The 19,579-nt window shown below is 42.0% G+C and overlaps 1 protein-coding gene across 2 annotated transcripts in view; it reads left to right on the top strand.

The window, feature by feature from the left end:
- CEP112 (centrosomal protein 112) overlaps positions 1-19,579 on the top strand; it is a 139,114-nt gene that overhangs the window by 105,698 nt on the left and 13,837 nt on the right. For both annotated transcript variants that reach the window (XM_042832958.1, XM_042832959.1), the window contains one exon: positions 19,116-19,205. In XM_042832958.1, coding sequence (XP_042688892.1) covers positions 19,116-19,205 — 90 coding nt within the window. The remainder of the gene's footprint in view (positions 1-19,115; positions 19,206-19,579) is intronic.

Raw genomic sequence — 19,579 nt, 5'->3', positions numbered from 1 at the left:
AATGCTCACCTGGTCTCGGTGCCATGCTGCTCCCCTCATGTGCTTACACTTCAAAGATTAGGAACCACTGGTTTAGATCGCAGGATTAGTTGAGAGCACAATTATATTAATGCCCTGCAGATGGTTGGAAAAGCTTCATAAGTTGTAGTGTGTGTTAACCTGTTTGTGATGCTTTATGCAGGGATTTGATGCTCAGCTCTTGAGAATGTCTATGCAGGAGTTCTGTTGGTGGTGTAAGTGCTGTGTAAACTTATTAAGGCTAAATTTAAACTAGCTGTCTTACATTCTGATAGCAATCTAGCCACAGCAACCCAGAGCTCAGCACTGTCAAATGGTCAGAACGTTAACCTAACTGTTCTGGTGCTGTTAGCAGTGGTTACTGCCTGGATTCAGCTCTAGCGTGCAGCTGATTGCATTGTAGAGATACCTGGAGGTGATTTGTGAAACCCTACCCTCTTTTTTTTTTCTTTTTTTTTTTTTGGTGAAATTCTTTTGGATTCTGGGATTGAAAATGCTGCAGAGCTGCAAAACAGTCAGAATGTTTTAATGCAGAATTAGATGGCCAAGTGTGGACTCCACATCAAAAAGCAGATTGTGGAAAGAAATGGATGATGGAGAGCATGCAGCGACAAAGCCACAACAGAAAGGGAAGAGAATGATGCTTTTTTGCCAGAAGAACCACATTTGTTATTTGGCTCTTATTACTGATTCTAGAATTCTGTTATGTCCCCTGAATTAACACCAAAATTTCATTAGCAAAACATGTTTTGAAGATGATGTATTTCAACACTTTGTGTATCAGCCAAATCACGATCAGATTAATTCCGTTAATAAATAGAACTTAAAAGATTTCTAGGAAAGAATGTCATACAATAATGTTCTTCTTTATGTGAAGAAGTTTGAAACAGTTGTTTTCCTTCGTTATGTTTTAAAATGTCGAGGGGAAAAAAATCAGAAGTGTGACTTATAGCCATAGAAGCACAAAGGAGAAAACTTCTGGTTTGAACTTGTCCAGACTAACGTGGGCACTGAGCACTCTCAACAGCATCACTTTATTGTGTTAGATGCTGCCCTATCTTGGAGCAAGAAAATAATTTCCTCTGTGCAAACGCTTGGCTGAGGCTTTATCAACACGGTGACATTTCTGAGTGCAAATATCAGGAAATACTCTGCTGTCACTGCCCCTGTATCAGGCACCCCGCTTGGTAATCCCCCTTCCCTTTCGCCTTTGGTTCCAGCTAAAAGTAAAGCAAATAATTTTAAGCCTTGGGTTGTTTAAAGCATTCGGAACATTTCTTCAAGGGCACCTGATATCTTTGTTTCCAAAAAGTAGTTGTCAAAATATACTGGAGGTGATTGCAAATCCCTCTAAATGCAGTATAGGAGAGAAACGATGTTTTTAAAAATGTTGTGAATAAACTCCTTTTAGTTACATTTTAATATCAGCCATGTTTATTAGCAAATTCCACTTGTAATTACAAATAATATTTGGTGTTAAAAGAAAAAGCATGTCAGAACTGTGGGAACATGAGCTGAGTGATGGGAGTCCTGCAGAAATGTTTAGCCTGTTGTCCTCAAAGTACCTTTTGGAACACTGGAATTACTTTGTATTTCCCAATGATGTTCTTAATAAGAAAAATTACAGTTTCTAGATTTTAAAGTTCCAGGCAAAGCTAACAGTCAGTGTTCTAGATGTCTTATTAATGCTTCCGAAGGGAGAAGATGCATCAGAGAGCGTGCAATGTAAATAGACCTGGAGTACTGTACAGAAAAGAAGCATTTTTGGTTCTGCCTTAGAAATGAGACAGCACAGTGCAGAGCCTTCACTCTGTCTGGGTTTGTGGCAGAGCTGGAAATTACCTCCAGCTCCTGAGCTCTGCTCAGGGGTGCATCCATCCCTTCTGCACGGAGCTTCAGGATCCAAGCAGTAACAAGGTTAGGGTTGGGTTAGGGTCCAAGCAGTAACAGAACTGCAGTGCTGCGTGGTTGGAGTGGTTCTTGGCAGTGAGGGAGCCCATTGTGAGACCACATCTAACAGCACACTTGCAGTCTGGTCAGACCCCTTTGAGAGCCCAGCCAGTTCCGTTCTTTACTTTTTTGTTAAAGCTTCTGACAAGTTTCCAATCTGTGGCAAATAAAGGGGGAACAATTTACATGTTCAGCATTTTCTTTGTGTGTACAGCAGGACTGTACTAACTAGCTGCTCAGAAAGCTCTGGCCATGTGTAACTGATAGCACTGGGAGCATTAATAGGAAAAGAAAGCCCGGCAGGCTAACAGCTAGAACCTAAAACTTAGGCTGAAGTGAGGGAATATTATTTCAGTGACTTTCTGTCAGTGAGTCTTGACTTGCTCTCTTCGCCACCTTGCACATGGATGGTAGCTTTTATCATGTAGGCTGCTGTTGAATAACTGCTCAGAGAACTTTAGCCAGTAGGATGCATTATTTTTTAGTAAATCTTATTGTAATGTTTATCTTCTATGATTTTTTTAGCATATCAATGCCTGTGAAAAGGAGATGAGCGTTTCACTGTTGAAACTGACACTGGCTCGTGTCTTATAAGACATCTGGTCAGAACATGCATTGCAATTTGGGATGGTTCCGTGACCACAGACATGCCAAATTCTGCCAGTCATTGGAGATCTTCAGTGATGTGTTTGTCACCAAGTTCTCCAGAGGGGTCTCAAACCCCCCTAATTGCCTTTGTGGCAAAGCATTCGCATCCTAAACCATTTGGTGTGGTGAAATAAAGAGTTTTAAGGGACTATCTTGATGTTAAATACATTTAGTCATTCTTCATGGGTCTCTTCTTCTTTGTTGCTGGCTTTAGTCCGTAATGATAGTCATAATTCTGCAGTGTCTTTATTAGTGGGGAATTACAAGGCGCCAGCATAGAAGTTTTTGTACCTTAGCGTTGTGAAGCAGTCGTGAAAATTTACCGTGCAAATAACATTATCTTGCTCTTAATTTCCTGTACCCCATTGGATCAGCAGAGGAACTCGTGCCTTCCAAACAGGTTGGCAAATGAAATCTGCAGGGTGTTTATGCTTTAGGTTTCTCTTTTACATGGGGTCAAAGCTCAGAAGTACCTGCTTTCCGGTCTTTGTTGATGTGAACATTAGTTTGACCCAAATTTATTCTGCAAGAGAAATGAGGGTTTTGCCCCAAGCTTGTTGGCTGTTGTTTACATTCTGTCTCGTGATTCCCTTACATGGCTGTCTTTAAAAAGGCTGTATCAACACAATCGTGAATGGTGATGGTAATAAAAAAAGGCTTATTTTGTGTTATGGTTAATCAGCTATTAATAGCAACCAACATTTTGAAAAGCCCTCTCTCCTTTTCATATTCATATCTGTTTTTCTGCTGCCACAAATTGTTTCATTGTATGAGGCGCAGTACCTTCTCTTCAAAATTACAGGGTTTCAGATGTTTAGCCAATCAGGCAAGCTGAGTGGCTGAGCATCTGCAAGTACTTTATAATATCTTTGACATGCTTTGTGAGACAAAGAATTGAGTCATCTTTTTTTCTTGCAGCAAGCTTTGCACTCTGGCATTTTTCTCCACTTTTCATGTCTCAACACATTGAAGAACTTACCATGGCCAACAGCAAAATCATACTTACAGGTTTTATAAAAGCCTAGAACCAGTGCTTGCCTTGTCTCTGAACTGCAGTCCAATTCTGGTGGGCAGGTTTAGAAGTTTGGATTTTTCCTACGTTTTCATTGTTGTGCTCAGTGTTTTTCTTTCCCTGCAGAAGAAACTTTGCTGCCTGAATGCTCTTTGTTCTTTCTCAGCCCTAAAGGGAGGTCACATTTCATCTGTCAGTCCCCAAATTACAGAATTAAAGATGCCATAAATGCATGATACAATATGAAATCTCATGTAGTGAAGCTATCGGTTTCTTCTAGCAAGGTACACTACTGTAATTTCTGGAAATTCATTGGAAAAATGCCAAAAAAAGATTACAAAACAACCCATAAAATCACTGCTTTTAACTGCCAGAACTGGAGTTAAAACATGAGTGGGGTCCCTGTCCATTAGAAGGATGCAGAGAAAGCACTCTTAATGATGAGCATTAAATACGGACAACGTGAGCCTATGCTGGTAATGAAGGTGAGCAGACAAGGTTTTTCTCTGCAGTATAAGAAATTGGAAATGAGCTTTTTTGAGGCTGTCTGGACAGTTGCAGTTTATTGTGCTATTGCTTTTCAAAGATGCTTTACTCTCCAAAAAGCAGAGGGACTTTTATGAGGAGGAGAGAGCGGAGCTTAGAGAGGCAGAGCTGGGGAGAGGTCCAAAGTTATGGGGCACGCTGCGTGGGAGAAGAGCCCATGCTCAAATCCCTGGGACTTTACTGAGAGGAAAAATAAAGAAGATAAAGATACAAACAAGTGTCTAACGTCCTCCAAACACAGGGCATCTGCAAAGCAGTCTGTGCATAGGACTGTGTAGACTTTCCAAAGGCTGTTCTTTGTTCCAGTTCCAGTGAGTTCCTGGAACGCAGCCTCCTTCCCTGCTCCTGGAACAGCCTTGACTGCAGGGCTTCTCCAGCCATGTAGGTGGAAACACAATATGTGTGAACTATATATTCAACCAACAAAAGATTGCTGGGGAAAATAGCATCTTCAAAGCAAACCTTCCATAGTCCACAAACATTTATTACTCTGTAGTAAAGGTTTTAAAACCTGGCACAGTAACATGCATTGCAGGGTTTGGCAAATAGAGATCTGGACCCAGTCTACTTATCAGCCTGTATTTCCCTAAGATATCTCTCTTTTGGTGTGGCTGATCCCAGGAGTGAGATAAAATAGCAGCAGATTGCATTAGCTTATTCAAGCATGCCGACACGATTTCTAGTATTTGTGTAAACTTTTTTTTTCTTTTTTTCTTTTTTTTTTTTTTTTTTTTTTTTTTGCAAAACTGTGTGTTCTAATATAGTTTGCTATCATTTCTGTGCTAATTGTGGCGCTAGCTGCTCCAGGGATATCAGCAGGAGAAGAGCCACCGAGGATTTCAGCCTTATACGTTAAAATCTTCTTGCCAAAATTATTATTGACTTTAGAGATCTTCAGATTCCACTGAAAATTTTCTGCTGGCTCTCCACTTTTACATGCAGCTCTGTAACTTTAGCAGATCACATATCAGCATATTTTTAAAAAATGACTTGCAAACACTTTAGAGTGGCAGATCACAGGAAAATAGCAACGTGCCTGTTAAACTTATCAACTTTTTGCACAGTAGTTGAGCCTTTCTTAAAAGTTACAAGAGAAACCTGGTGAATCTGAGGCTGTGTGCGATAAGTGCCTGTGTTTAGGGGCAGGGCAGCAGTGGAATCGAGGGGTCAGTAGCACTCTCACCATTTTTGGAAAATAGTGCATCTTCTAGAAAGTGATATTTTTCCTACAAATGAAAATACCTGGCTTCCTTAGCAGTAAAGGATTATTACAAAGGAAGACTAAAGGAAAGCAGCCAAAGCTGCCATATTTCTGCCACTGTCTTGCATCAGTGGAGTCGAGAAGAAAGGAACTTTCCAAGTTACAGTACTGTGCTTGAAAAAGAAAAAAGTGGGCGAGGACTTTTATCTGTGTATTCAGTAGATCAGATGGCAAAACTCACCCAGACAGCCTAGCAGGGGAGCAGCTTCTGCTCTTCTCAGTCAGCCCCGCATGATGTGAAGCAGCACCGAGGACATCAAAAGCTACAAATATGCATTGGGAGTGAAGTTTGGGGGTTTTAAAAACATCTGTCTAATTAGCATGGCTTCTATATTTGCAAGTTCTGGCTCTGACTTTCTCACAGTTCCCAGCTGAGCAGAAATGGCTTTTTCATCTCACGAATTTGTGTGAAGAAGTTAAACCTAAAAATACTGTCACCAAACTTGACCCTTCTGATCCTAGATATAATCCTATCTCATTTCCTTCTTGTATCAGTCACTCTTTTGTGCCCTGGTAGAAATGCACACTCGAGCAGCCAGCCAATTTTCTTCTGGAAAAAGGAAAAAAATGCAGATCATTTTAATTGAATGTTATTATCAGCCAGTTCTTGTGGTTTGACATGGATTCAAAATGAAGCCGTTCATCTGCTTAAAGAATGCATAGGCACTAGTATAACAACTTCAATAAGTTTTTGGATGCCTTCGTCCTAAAGGAAATTTGACTTGTCCTTCAGTGGAAATTTTTTGTGCAATTGGCAGCCAAAATAGCACTAGAGCCCCAAAACTGAATAAAATTCTATTTCTGTGTATCAAATTTTGCCTTCTTTCTCATCAAAATTTGTACAGTAAACACTTTCATTTAGGCCTGGTTCACCTTGTTGCCCTGCAGTTCAAACAGACTGCCTCAATGTCTTTGTATAGTGTACGAGAACATAAGGCAAAACAGTTAGTTTCATTGAAAATATTCTTCATTCTTCTTTGAGCCTTTTGCATGTGGATTCTGCACTTAGAGCACGTGCTCCATCGTGCACTGGGGTCTGGGATCCTTCCCTAGGAGTGCAGTATTGTCCCTGCTTCATGCACTGCCTACATTGTGCTCATTCTCTTCATTGATTAATAGAATTCAGTGCGGTATTTTATTTGTTAACCCTTGCAAACATGCTTGAAGGAGGCTGTAGGCTTGATGCTGAAGCTTGCAGAGAAGACTGGGAACTTCAAGGCTGAAGCTTCTTCATAAACTCGTCTCTAGACTTGTGTCTTTGACCTCTTCCAAACACCTTTGGTCCTCCACTGAGAAAACCACCTCACAAAGCTTAAAGAACTCACCTGTTTTCTCCTTCAGGGGTCTATTAAGTTTATTCTCAAGCATATGGAATGAGTATTGCTTGCAGGATAAGCTGTAGGACTCTCAATGAGCTTCTTGGCAAAAGTTCCCTGTGCAACTGCCAGATAAGAAAGGATTGGAAGAGGAGTAAAGCAGAGATTCGTCAAGCGCAACAAAAGCCACAGTCCTCTGACACAACCACTTTTTAACTACTTCTGTTACTAAAGCTGTTTCTGCTTACTTTTAGTTCAGGTTTTCATGGCACTAAAGTCAATAACTTCATCTGTCAGTGTGTTAATGATTACCAAACTGAAAACCAAACTGTTCAGCACTGGCAGTGTTTGTGAATGATCTAATCCATTAATGGAACCAAACAATAGTAGTGGTAAAGGTACCTGCTGGAACTGCCTTCGTGAACGTTGGCCAACCAATCGTGAGAACTCCAAATTTGAATTTCTAATGTGTCTCCTCCATTTGGCACCTCAAGAGAGCTATATCCTCAGTGAAAATAGCAGATTGCCAATTATGAAGGATTCATTAAGATTTGCTGAAGTTCAAAGCAAAAAGGCCAGTTCCTCACAGGTCAGGGCAACTCTTGTAGTGGCTCCTCCTTTGCCTCCAGCAGCAGCTCTTCTCCAGAACCTGTTTAGTTTTCTGCCAGCTCTGTTGGCAGGTGAAGACAGCCCCACATCACATCTCCTTGTGAGTAGTTTTGTGCTGGAAGCCTATCCCCTGAATGTGCCGTTTTCCTGGCCCAGCATGGCATGAGATCTACGTTTCAAAACTTGTCCATGTCAGCCTTAGAAGATAAAACGTTCAGTGCTGGTTTTTTGAGTTCTTCCATACAGTCACAGCTCAGTTTCACACCGGATTTGATCTCTCTTTAGAACATCAGGAAGAAATAACTCCTGCTATGTAGAAAGGGAAGAAAGCATCTTCGGCCACGTTCAGGTCATTTGTGAATCAAAACTGAAGGCCTTGTCTACTTTCTACATCACTGAGTGCCCATAAGTAGTCTTCAGTGTTCCATCTCGACCCTCTTACTGCTGTTATCTGTGTGATTCCCTTCTCACTCCCCATCCTTTCCACCAGCAGAGCCTAAAATGGAGGAGGCACAGAGAGGATGTGCTTGTTGGGCAGAAGGATGCCCATGGGCACCTGTCCTGCACCCGGCACTGCTGCTCCACTCCCAGCTTGCTGTGGGAGAGAGCTTGGGAGTACAGACGGGAGAAAGCTGAACGTGAAAAGGGAGTTTGTTTACTCACAGAAAACATGGGAGTGGCTACATGAAACTGTATAAAGAAAAATTTGGGCTACCAAATGCGAGATACCTGCAGACCAAGACAAACTTCTGCAGGTAGCTTGGAGGAGAAATCTAAAAAACGTATTTTGACTATGATTTATTTAATAATGATTTATTTTAGAAGGCATCTGTCTGCCTTCAGATGCTTATGCTGTGTATAGTGCCTTTTCCTTTCTCCTATGCTCTACCAGGTCTCCTCTCCATCCTGAGCCACATCAAATGTGCTTCCAAGCCAGGTTTGGCACTGCTGTGAACTCATTTGCCAGCACCTGCGTCTAATAATCCAGCCTCCCTCAGTATGTGTGAAGGCTGTCATGCCTCCTCCTCTGCAGAGGACAAGCTTATTGCTGCCTCCTTATCAGATCCCAAAGCTGCATCAAGATGGATGCAACTTCAACAGTATCGGAATTCTTAGTTCTTTCATGCCACGTCCTGCGTTGTTTTCCTCACAGTTTATGTCTCATGTGTGATAAGGAATAGTTTTCTGAGTGTGCCTGAGGTAGCTGGAAAGCTGTGCTCGCTCTGCTATGCAGGTCTAATGAGAGACGTTAGTATGTAACAGCAAAATGAGAAACCGGTGCTGCTTCAGAACTTTATCTGTTTTCTGTTATTTTTAATGCTTTTGCATTTTAAAAATGTCATCTATATAAGAATATTTGGAACTACTTACACATAAAGAAAATATGGAAAAATGAAAAGAGCCTGCCTTGCTTGTAGGCTTGCCAAGCAGGCTTGGCAGCTCTCGCCCTGCACTGATGGAGCATCGCTCAGCCGTCCGAGCTCCTGCAGCATTCCCTACCTGTACAGAAGCATTTCTAAAACCAGGAGAAGACTGGCTTGGGATATTGTCCTTGTTCAGAGCTTTCTGGGTGATGAGTGAAGTGTCCTGCAGGTGTGATAATGATCAAAGACTTAAACAAGAAAAAGAAGCTAAATCAAAACTCCCTAGAAATCAGATCTTCCTTGTCATGACTGCAATAAGAGTTCTGGACATTCAACAAAGAGCATGTCTTGAAGTCAAAAATAGCTGTGGTGTGTCTTTTCCCTTTCTCACCCTCTTCCAAGTTTACTCGTGTATAAATTGCATCTAATTTGTCACTGGTAGCAGTGAAATTATCAGCATCAAAGCATCGATTGCAGGGTCCTGCTCTAAGTGCTGCAGCAGAGCTTCCTGCCCAGGGGTCTGCTCTGCCCACAGTGCGTTCTGCACATTTTCTTGCAGACCAAACAGCTCTGACAAGGAACTGCTTTTAAGGGAAGCACAGCCAATGAGTTTAAGCTGCCCTCATGCTTTATTTTTTTATTGGTGATTCCAGTTCAACAAAAAAGATGATTTTAGAGCTAAAGAAGTAGAGTTGTAGGTGCTCCCAGAAAGGAGTTTTAAGCAAGAGACAGAGTCAAACACTTTGAATAGAAAGCTAGCAGAAACATTTGAATGGGTTGTAGAGCCTGGCCTTGTTCTTTGCTATGTGCATATGTGTTTTTCTATCTAAAATATTTAGTACAAGTATTCCAGAGCTCTAAAATGGAGAACGAAAAACTTGCAAAGAAACTGGGATAGATCTAACCCCTGTCTGATTCTTTGGAAGAAAGATGAGTGTAAAGGATTTTCAAGATGTTTAGAATCATTGGTATTATGACAGCACGCATCTCTGTCATAACATTGCATGATTAACGAGATCAGAAACATTCTGGGATGTTCTGATCTGTTCTACTAATGCATCTTTTAAAAGTATAAAGTCAGCCCTCTGTAAAATAAATACTTGAAAAGCAGTTTTTGTTTTCCTCAGGCTGGTGAGATTAGAGTTTCGTAATCTGTTTGACCAGCTGCAGAGGATGTTCTTTTTCATTTTTTCTTTTTAAGTAAATGAGCTTCATCTCAACAAGAATAAAAAAACAACCATCCAGCTTCAGAAATGCTCAGTTTTCCCTCATACATTTAAATGTGAGCAATTGCACTGTCATGTCTTGTTGCAAGTGTAATTGGGATGGAGGTCATTCATAACTTTTCAAGACTTGGAATGAAGGAATTTCCAAGTTCCGAGGGTATGTCCTCCCTTGTCAGAAACTTCCAGTTTTTGAATTAGAGACATAATCTGAGAAGATGCTGCCTTTCCCACCTTGTCTGCATGGGGTGTGCAGGCATGCAGGCGTCAGGCCGGCTCCTGCTCTGTTCACAAAGCAGCGCTTTGCTTGGTGAGTTAATATTTTTGATTAAGGTTACTTTGAAGGATGTAAAGACATTATTAGGTTTCTTCTGCGTGTGAGCATATACGGGGATGTGTATAGTTTTCCATAGCGGGGAGAATTCCAGCAGTATCAGGCAGCCTGGTAGTTCATTGCACAACATGAATAGCTTTCTTTTGTTCGTGCCGGGAATCAGATTAGCCCGTTGATTGGAAATAACCGAGCCTTTCATATTTGCTTTTTAAGAGAGCATAGCAGAATGTTTTGCAAAGCCCGTTACCAGTGTTTACGTTAGCAGGTTTTTGTGCATGGGGGACAAGGAATGTGTTTGGAAGGAGACCTTTGTAGAACACCAGGGGTCCGCTGGGACCCCAGTTGTGTCTCCAGGTGTAACATTTCAGGACACTCACTTAAAGTGGCAGTTTGGTGATAAACGGGGTTGGGAACGGAGCGCCCGGCGGGGAGGAGATTGCCCTGTTCAGCTGCTGATTGATAAATACGCTTTATTGGGAGTCAGATGTTCAGGAAATTCTGCTCGATCCCCTGATGTTTGTTTTTGTGGAGCTGTTGGTAAGAACGGAGCGAGCAGCAAAACCAGATGTTTTACTTGTCCGTTTGTATGCACAATAGCAATTTTTCATTAGCGGAGCATCTCCACCAATGTGACATTTTGGACATTCTTATGACACACCATCAAAGAATCAAAGAGTTGCCTGAAAACGCAGAAGCCGACATCAGGTCTTCCCAGGAAACTTGCTCAGTGCGTGGTCTCTGTGCCATTGCCTTGTATTGCAGAGTTTTTAATAAAAAGCAAATGAGATGAGAATTGCTGGGGGCTCAGCGAGGTGCAGCTCTGCCTGTTCCACGCTGCCGTTCGTCAGGCAGTGACCTGATTGGGAGCACTTCCTTTTGGTTAATAGTCTCCAAATCAGACTGAAAGGTTGACATGAAAAGTACCTGAAGTATTTTCTGTGTGCTCTGAGGCTGATAACAAACTTTGCAGTTCCAGTTTTAATAACGATGGGGGGAGCTAAACTTCAAAAGGTTTGTGATGAATGTTTTTTGACAATGCGTCAGCTGAACATTAGGCAGAATCTTGGTAAATCCCCTCATAAGTGGTTTAAAATGGAGTTTTGAACTTTTCCTTCATAACCGTATGCTTAGGATGTCATGGTATCTTTGGGTTTAAAAGATTTGTTCCATCAGTGTATGTGAACTGTCGGTGTTTCTGTCTGCACCTCGGAGAGCGGAAAGGGGAAAAGATGCCATGGCCATGGATCCAAGGGGTTGCAGGGAAGGACCAAAGGAACAGAGGGCTCCTGGTAAATGCTGAGGGAAAGGCCCCCAACTGACAACTATCCTAGTGACTTCACTGCAACAACCTGAGGACAGACAGCAATGCTTGCACATGGCAGTGATTCACTGGGTAGTGTGGTTCACAGAGAACAGCAGATGAAAGCATTTCCTGCTGCTCTCTGAGCCTCCTCCGTCCCCTCTCCTGTCACCTGTGCCACTCAACGCAAAGCCAAAACAATTCCTTCCCTGGCTCCTTGGAACACAAAGCTGGACTTTACAGTGCATCCTGCTCTTTTCCTTGAACTGCTATCTTTGCTGGACTTGCTGTGCCCTATGACATCCTTTGCATTTCAGATGAATTCTGTTCATAGTGCAATGCAGTGAAGTCAGAACTCAGCAAAATGCTTTGGTCCTTGCCTAATTTTAAGCCCCCAAATAGCTCTGTTGGTGCTGTCAGCGTGTAGGGGGTGCCAAAAACACACCAATGTCTTAAAGGAACAGAGGAGGAAAGAATCCATGTATTGACAGAACTAACAGTACTCTGGGAATCTCCAGAATTCCCAGATCTAGGTGGGTGTTAAGGGACTGCTTGGGAGCTTGTGTGAATGATCTGCTCAACAGGCAAAGTCTAAAATACACTGCCAGTCAACTCCTCCAAACAGATCATGAAAAATTAAAGCAGTGCAGCGTTAGGCCCAACCACTCAGGGAAAAAATGTTTGAATAGACACTTCTTGTAGTTAAGTGACCTACTTGCAAAATTTTTCACTGCTACTGGAGAGGCTTAATTTTGTTCCTGGAGCCAAATTTTTCTCTTCCTTCCTGAACCCCTTTCTTTCTTCCCACGCTACCTCAAGGGAAGAACTTCTTGTACTTCACAACGGCATCTCCTACTGGCAAAGCACAGAAGCAATGGAGACAAACTAGAAGTGGCTGCTTGACGTGCCGAAATGTGCAGAGCCTACAGCTGTGCTTTGCAAGATCTCCACTCCCATTCTGAAATGTCAGCAAAGTGGGCCACATTTCCAAATTTCTTCAATATATGGCAGTTCACATTCTTCCAAGTGGGAGCTGCTGACTTTGCCTTGGAAAATTGCACCTTGTACCTGATTCCCAAACAAAGGAACTTTTTTTTTTTATCTCTCATAACGATTAGTAGAAAATGGGCAACCAGCTCTTTTGGGGACACTTTTTAGTAGGAGCTAACAGTTACATTTTCATTCCACGTTGTAATTCGTGTTCACTATTCGTGAAATGGTGTTTAGTGGTTGACATCATACACCAGGCATGAAGGCTCCCAGGTCTGCAGCTCTGTTGCGTGGTAGGATGTGGACAAATCGGTCTTTGCAGGACTTCTCCCTTCTCCACCCACTTCTCCCATTCACTTATTAGCAGCTTCACCATAATGAAGCTGAACGTATGGTAGGAGGCTAGAAGGTCACTGGAAGGAGTGTGCTCAAGAAAGTCTAAATATTGCTTATGGTGTTTTAATTTCTATTCCTGGGGAGCAATAAAGCATAAATTTTCAGTACAGTCATAATAGCAATTGTAATGTTACCTGTAGGATGGAAAAATAATTTGAGTTATTAAATGCTGTAGCTATTTTCAGTACAAAATAATAGATTCTATTTTTCTGTTGCAGCAATGTTGGCTCCCTGCATATAGGTTGTGGAGAACTTTGTTTGCAAAAACAAAGCTATTGTTTTTAACAAAAACCACAGAATTTTTGCCTTTCATATTGAATCAGTGGCATAATGAGTAGTGGAGCAATAGTTCAACATCAAAGGAGACTTTTTGGATATATAGTGTGTTGCAGCAACAGTGAAAAAGTTCCCACCAGAAAGGAATTTTTCCATATGCAAACAGCAAACATATGTATTAGGTTAAACCCATCAGATTTCTCTTGCTTTCCACCAAAACCTTCAGAGGACTCAAGTACAGAGATTTTCAAACACACTGGAATGCAGCGTGGGGAGCAAGCATGGTGAGGTGTGGAGCAGTGCACCAAACTCTGCTGAGAACCAGCAAGCACTGATGATACACCAACCATTTGGCTCCAACAGCAGTGTTTTGCTTCTTAAAAGTACGCTTTTTTGCTCTGGTTGGTGGAGCAACATTGGTGGTCTTCATGGATACGTTTCAGTATTTACCTTTAGCAGGAATAAGCGCAGACATACTTGCTGGTCTCCATCAAGTGTTTTGAAGAGAAATAACAATTACTTTCAAAAATGTGAATAGAGAACGTGAGTTAGAAAATAAATGCCTAACAGTAATTCCAGTGGGGTACTTGGCCTGCTTTCTTTAAATAAGGGTTGTGTTTGACACTGTAAGTTGGGAGGCCACATGGTACAACGTTCTTCCCGGACAGCCCATACCTACAGCTGCATGCAGAGAGAAAGGTCCTCAACACTGAGCATTTCTACAGCATAGTTGTAAAACACCTCCACGTATACTTCTGAAACAAAATCTGCTTTATTTTTTACTACCATTCGCAGAGTTTTCTTTATGCTTCCAGAGGTAGGTTTTCTTCTTATGATCGGGGAGAGAAAACACATCAATGGATGTAATTTAAATTTAGAAGGCACTTAAAGAGGGGCCTTGTATTCAGAATTATTGTTGGCACATGTTTTGAGGACGTTAAAGTGGAAGCCTTCTGTGGGCATTAGCTAGGAGATAATTAAATCTACCGTAGGTAATTATGGTAGCTTTTATTACTGCATCTTTCATTAACTAATTATATTAATTTAGTAATGTTTGAAAAATTCTTTGAAGATGAAAAGTTAACTATTACTACCTTTAGCAGAAGGTTTGCTAAATACTGAGGTCTTTTCTTGATACAGATGCACATCTGCATGCGCAGAGCTGCTGCTAGAGCCAGTAAGTGACAGTGCTGTGTCAGGAGGAGACTGCTGTTCCGTGGTGCAACCTGATGGCCGTGCGCTCTGGTTTTACTGCTGATACGTTTTGTTTCAAAGTGAAAATATGTTGGGTTTTTAACAATTTTTAGGAGACTTTCCTTCCAAGTACCTCTTCTTCATTCAGCCTTCAGTAGCAGAGAGAGAAATCTACTGTCGCTGTGATCACAGGGTGATGGGAGCAGGAATGGTGCCCTGCTGGCACTCAAGAGCTCACCAAATGTAGGAAATGATTTTAGGCCAAAGGAAAAGGAATATCACAGCTTTTGTAAATGCAGCACTTCCACAGTAAGGATTGATACTGAGTAACCCCACGTCACTGTGAATTTTGTTTATGTAAGTCTTCCAGAACTGAGTTTTCTTTCAGGGAATCCAACACTTCTAAGATATCCTGTGATTAAAGGATAATCAAATCAGTTTTCAGATATTAAAGACTAAATCCTTTGAATATTCCCATTTCATACTTGTTCATGTGATCTGTAGAAATCTTTCTCTTACCAGCTTTTAGTTGATTCAGATTAAGCCTTGTAACTATTGCCAAAAATGTATTCCTGCCTTGAGAAGGGTTTTGTAATGCTGGCATCACACCCTTTGTCTCTGTGGCTCCCTGTCAAAACCACGTGCTTTACAAGTTTAGGGTTTGTAAAGAAGCCCTTTGCAGCCACAATCTGGCACCCAGAGCTGGGCTGAGTCCCTGAGCTCCAGTGCACCATCCCAGCACCTCTGGAGCTGCGCAGGCCAAGCTCTGCTTCTCCCTGTCTGCCCACCGTTTTGCTGGTGATAACCAAGCCACCAAGTGCCTTCCAGGAGAAGAAGCTTGGGTGTTCACTGCTCCTTTCATATCAGTCAGTACCAAGCATGTCGTGGACTGCTGTGACAGCCCTGCTCCCATCCACCAGCTCCACTGGAGATCCTGAAGTCTGACGGCAGTATTTCAGTGGCATGTTCTCAAACCCATCACTCTTCCACCCTTCTCGTGTCACTCAAAGTCATGTGTGATCAAAACATTTCCATTATGGATTTATTTTAGGATCCTTTCCATTTTTTTATAAATAAATCAAATGAATGTTCCTTTTATACAGCTGTAATTCACCCACATTGTTGCAGTAGAGCTGATTATCTCATTTACATTTTTAAGTGCTTTTCAAAGTGTAGGATATCTGGGCTGGAAAGCAAAACATTTCATTTCTTTGTTCTCAGGCCAACACAAAGCACTTCCAAGGTCAGGTATGATGTAGACTTTCAACAACAAACATGTTTACATAGCATTTGAAAGCCAGTTTAACTGAAGAAAAAAAATCCAACTGTCTTTGTAACAGTGATGTAAGTCAACGTAGTGAAGTTGAGAGAGGGGGATTCATTTTGTCCTTGGAAAAACTGAGCTTAATAAGTTTGGTTTTGTTTTCCATTCGAGAAAAACTGCCTGTGACCCTCAGAAATTGGCCAGCGATTTTTACTTCTTTTCTGTGCCTTTTTCTTCATCTCAACAGTTGTTAAACATAAGCACTGTTTTTCTTTGGGCAAAATCTGACACTTTGAAGCTGTGCATTTTGAAACCAAACCAAACCTTTGTTTTGTTTTCCAACAGAGATGTTCTCTGGTACACCTGGGGTAAGTCCTCTGCTGTTTGTTAGAGCATTCTGCATGCTGAAAACTTCTCTGTCAGACGCAGAAAAGATGTGATGGTGCTGGATATCTTCAGAAACCGCTATCAGCATTCAGGCTCTGACCACTGCCTATGAAGCATTTTGACAATACAGAGAATTTTCAGTGTGATCTTCAAAAGGGCACATTATTCATGACAGCCATCACGGCTCCTCCTAGAAAATTACAATCATGGGCAGCAATCTTACTTGGTTCTAATTATTATCTTTAGAGACCATCGCATGCAGGAATCTGCAGCAACGACGAGATTTTGATGTTACTTTTTTTTCATGTGGCTTTGATCAAATACGGATCTTTTGGTTTTGCTTTCTTTGTCTTCATGCTGATAGGGGAGCTGAAATATCCAGATGAGCGTTACTTGTAGGACGTCCTTCATAAACAAAACCACTTTCTGCAAAGAGAGTGGTAGCAGAGCCCGTGTGCAAAGCACTGAAGTTTACCAATGATAGTCAAAAAATGGTAAAGCAGTTTGTGGTTCATCACAAGTCTTTTCTTACGCAGTCCCAATACCAGCAGACAGTTGTGACTGGAAAAGCCTGCAAACTCATACAATATATTGGGTTTGACAGTTGATGAATGGATAATAATATACTTTGTTACCCTTATATGCTATGGTTAAAAAACAAACAAACAAAAAATACCCTTATTTCTAAATTGTGCTTGTTTAATACATTGTCTGCCCTTTTAATGGAACAAAATGTGTGCTCCATGCTGACAAATACTATCTAGAGTAGGTGGATTTAAGAAAAACTCTGTGTCGTCTGAACTTCCCTAATTAAATTACTTTAAGATGCATGACAAACCCACAGATTTAAAGGAACCGCTCATTTTGTGCTCTGCAGAGTATGTTTGTCTGTTGCAGAAAGTAAAAATGGGGAAATTAGGGAGTGGAACAGCACTGCGCTGCTTCTTTGCCACAACGTGGTGGTCGTCTTTTACAGGAGCTCTTTCAGATCCCATTTTGTATTCAATACTTGTAGGTTTTTTTGTGATAGGATGATAGGAATTCATTCCCTGAGACAAAAGCATGCATGTGCACTCGTATGTGTGTGCTATCCCTCAATCTTCAAAGTCATGTGAGAGTCAAACTTGCTCTTCAGCGCTAGGAGGGAATCCTCAGCCCTCACCTTGCCAAGCTGTTGGGTTGTATGAGCTGATCACGTGGAAGCAGCAGAAGGCAGGTTGTACTTTGTAGCTTGGCCAGATGTGCTCTGTGAGCGTTCCTGAGAGCTGCTGGTCGTGCCTGGACGCTTTGGTGTCATGGGAAGACTGTTATCAAGTTGATTGGGCCTTTGGTGATCTTTGATACGAGGCCCTGCTCGTTCTGTGTTGCATTTCCACGTTGCATGGATCTTTGTAGGTTTCACATCAAGGTTGGCTTGTTTGTGTTTTAAGTTACGACATTAGAGGTACAAAAAGAAAATAATGAGCCTGCAGTTCACGTGTTAAGTTTCATTATAATAATGCAAATTACTGGTACTGCAAGACTTGTTGAGTATCAAGAGTTGAGTTGAGATACATGTTCAAGACTGGATTTTGGCATTTCTCAGAAGTGATGATAGCATAAAAGTCCCTGGGCAGATTTTAAGTTCATGCTTGGGTCTGGTTACATTTTTTGGCATTAGAACATGTAACAAACAGCCTTATAACTATAAGACTTTAAAGTTAATGCCTGGCATCACTTCAAAACAATGTGCAAGATCTATCATAAGTAGTTCCTCTTATCTTATCTCCGTAGCAATTTTATCCTGTAAATGATTTGAGAGCGCAGGGTTTCAGTGCTGTGGAAAAGAGCAAGGGTTTTGCTGTTCAGTCTTTGTACCCCCGGTCCTGTTAACGATGCTGGTTTACTCCTGGGTGTCCCATGTTGAGGAGGCAGCTCTGAGTGTGCCGTGTGTTCTGCGGGACACGTGGGCTCACACTGGTCTCCATTGCAGCAACAAGTTCCCGGTGCTCCTCCAAACCCCGGTGTCCCTATGGCCAGTCCCCAGGGCCAGCCCCTGCTCGGTCCCGGCTGCCCCACGCCTTTCAGCTGACAGACAGCTCTGCCCCGATTTTCTGCCCTACAAAAGATAGCTCAAAGTATTCCCTTTCTGCTGCCACAGCTGCCTCTGTGCCGATGTCAATCTCACATCCACATTGTGCGCTTTGCTTCAAGTCAGCACTTGCAGCTAACAATGCCTTTATTCAAGCTGACAACATAACTAAGCTTTTAGTAAGTGTGTAAGTAAATGTTAAGTGTGTATTCAAACGTCCAACAATGGCTAGGAAACTTAAAAAAAAATATCTTTGAAACTTGGTATTGTTTGTTTGGTGTGTATCTGTTAGAAATAACACAGACTATCAGCTCCTTGGGGCATGACTTCTCCTTTGTTAAGCACATAACAAAAAGATCAAGGCTCCTAGGGACGGCCATAATAAAAATAAATATATAAGAGGAACAATAATGACAAAATAAAGTTGTCGATGCGTTTTATGAGCGGGGTTTAGAAGTGATCATTCCTGAACTAAATAAAGACTGGATTGTTGTGGTAAAGGGAGGCGATTGTAATATCCTCTTATTTATTGCCTTTGATGCTGTGTCTGTAGGTCCCGTGCTGAATTCACCCCAGGGCAGAAGGGAGCCCCGTGTCTCAGTGAGCATCCCATGGCAGTAGCATGGAATGCATTTCCACTCAAATTCCAGACATAGATTTCCAGAGAGGGTTGTTACTCAGGTTTAAAGGAAAGGTTGTTGGTGCACTGCAGAAGTGTTCCCAGGAAGCACAGTTTGTATAAATAGCATGATAGATGGTGGTGAAGCACTGGCACTGCTCAGAGCTGTGGGTGCCCCATCCCTGCAGGTGTCCGAGGCCATGGAGGGGGTTGGAACTGGTTGATATTTAAGGTCCTTAAGCCGTTCCATGTTTCTATGAGCCAGTGTCAAAGCACATTGCCTGTGAGCTTTTTGGGGGGTTTCTCACATGTTCTGCACCCATTGGTGTTGTTTCAGACCCTACAAGATGAAGCGGAGCGTTCCCGCATCCAGGCACGGGCTGCAGAGAAGAAGCTGCAGCGCAGGGAGCTGGAGACCCACGAGCAGGTATGGGGCTGCCCCTGGGGAGGAGCTGCGATGGGGAACGACAAGATCTTGCTTCAAAGCAAAAGCACTTATTTTCCTGCAAAATTTTCAGCTAGCTTTCTTTTCTGTTTTTGTTAATAAAAGGGAATTAAACTGTCTGAACCCTACAGGCAAATACTTACCTCTTGCTCTCTATTTCAGGTTGGTATTTCAACTATCCAAGCTGTTAAATGATGCATTTATTTTAAAGTGACTGCACTGCTATAAGAGGGCTCCGAGACTATTCTAACCCCTTGTTTGATGCTTGTATTGAGAGAATTATAATTGGACAATGACTGAGATAAAAAGTAATCTTTACTGCTGATCTCATGCATCTATCGTCCTAGCATGTTGTC

This window comes from Centrocercus urophasianus, unplaced genomic scaffold, assembly GCF_019232065.1.
Source record: "Centrocercus urophasianus isolate 14NV4802_14NV808 unplaced genomic scaffold, USGS_Curo_1.0 seq_40, whole genome shotgun sequence".
Taxonomy (NCBI): Eukaryota; Metazoa; Chordata; class Aves; order Galliformes; family Phasianidae; genus Centrocercus; species Centrocercus urophasianus.
Note: the sequence above shows the minus strand (reverse complement) of the source record. Positions and strands in the feature narration are given on the sequence as shown.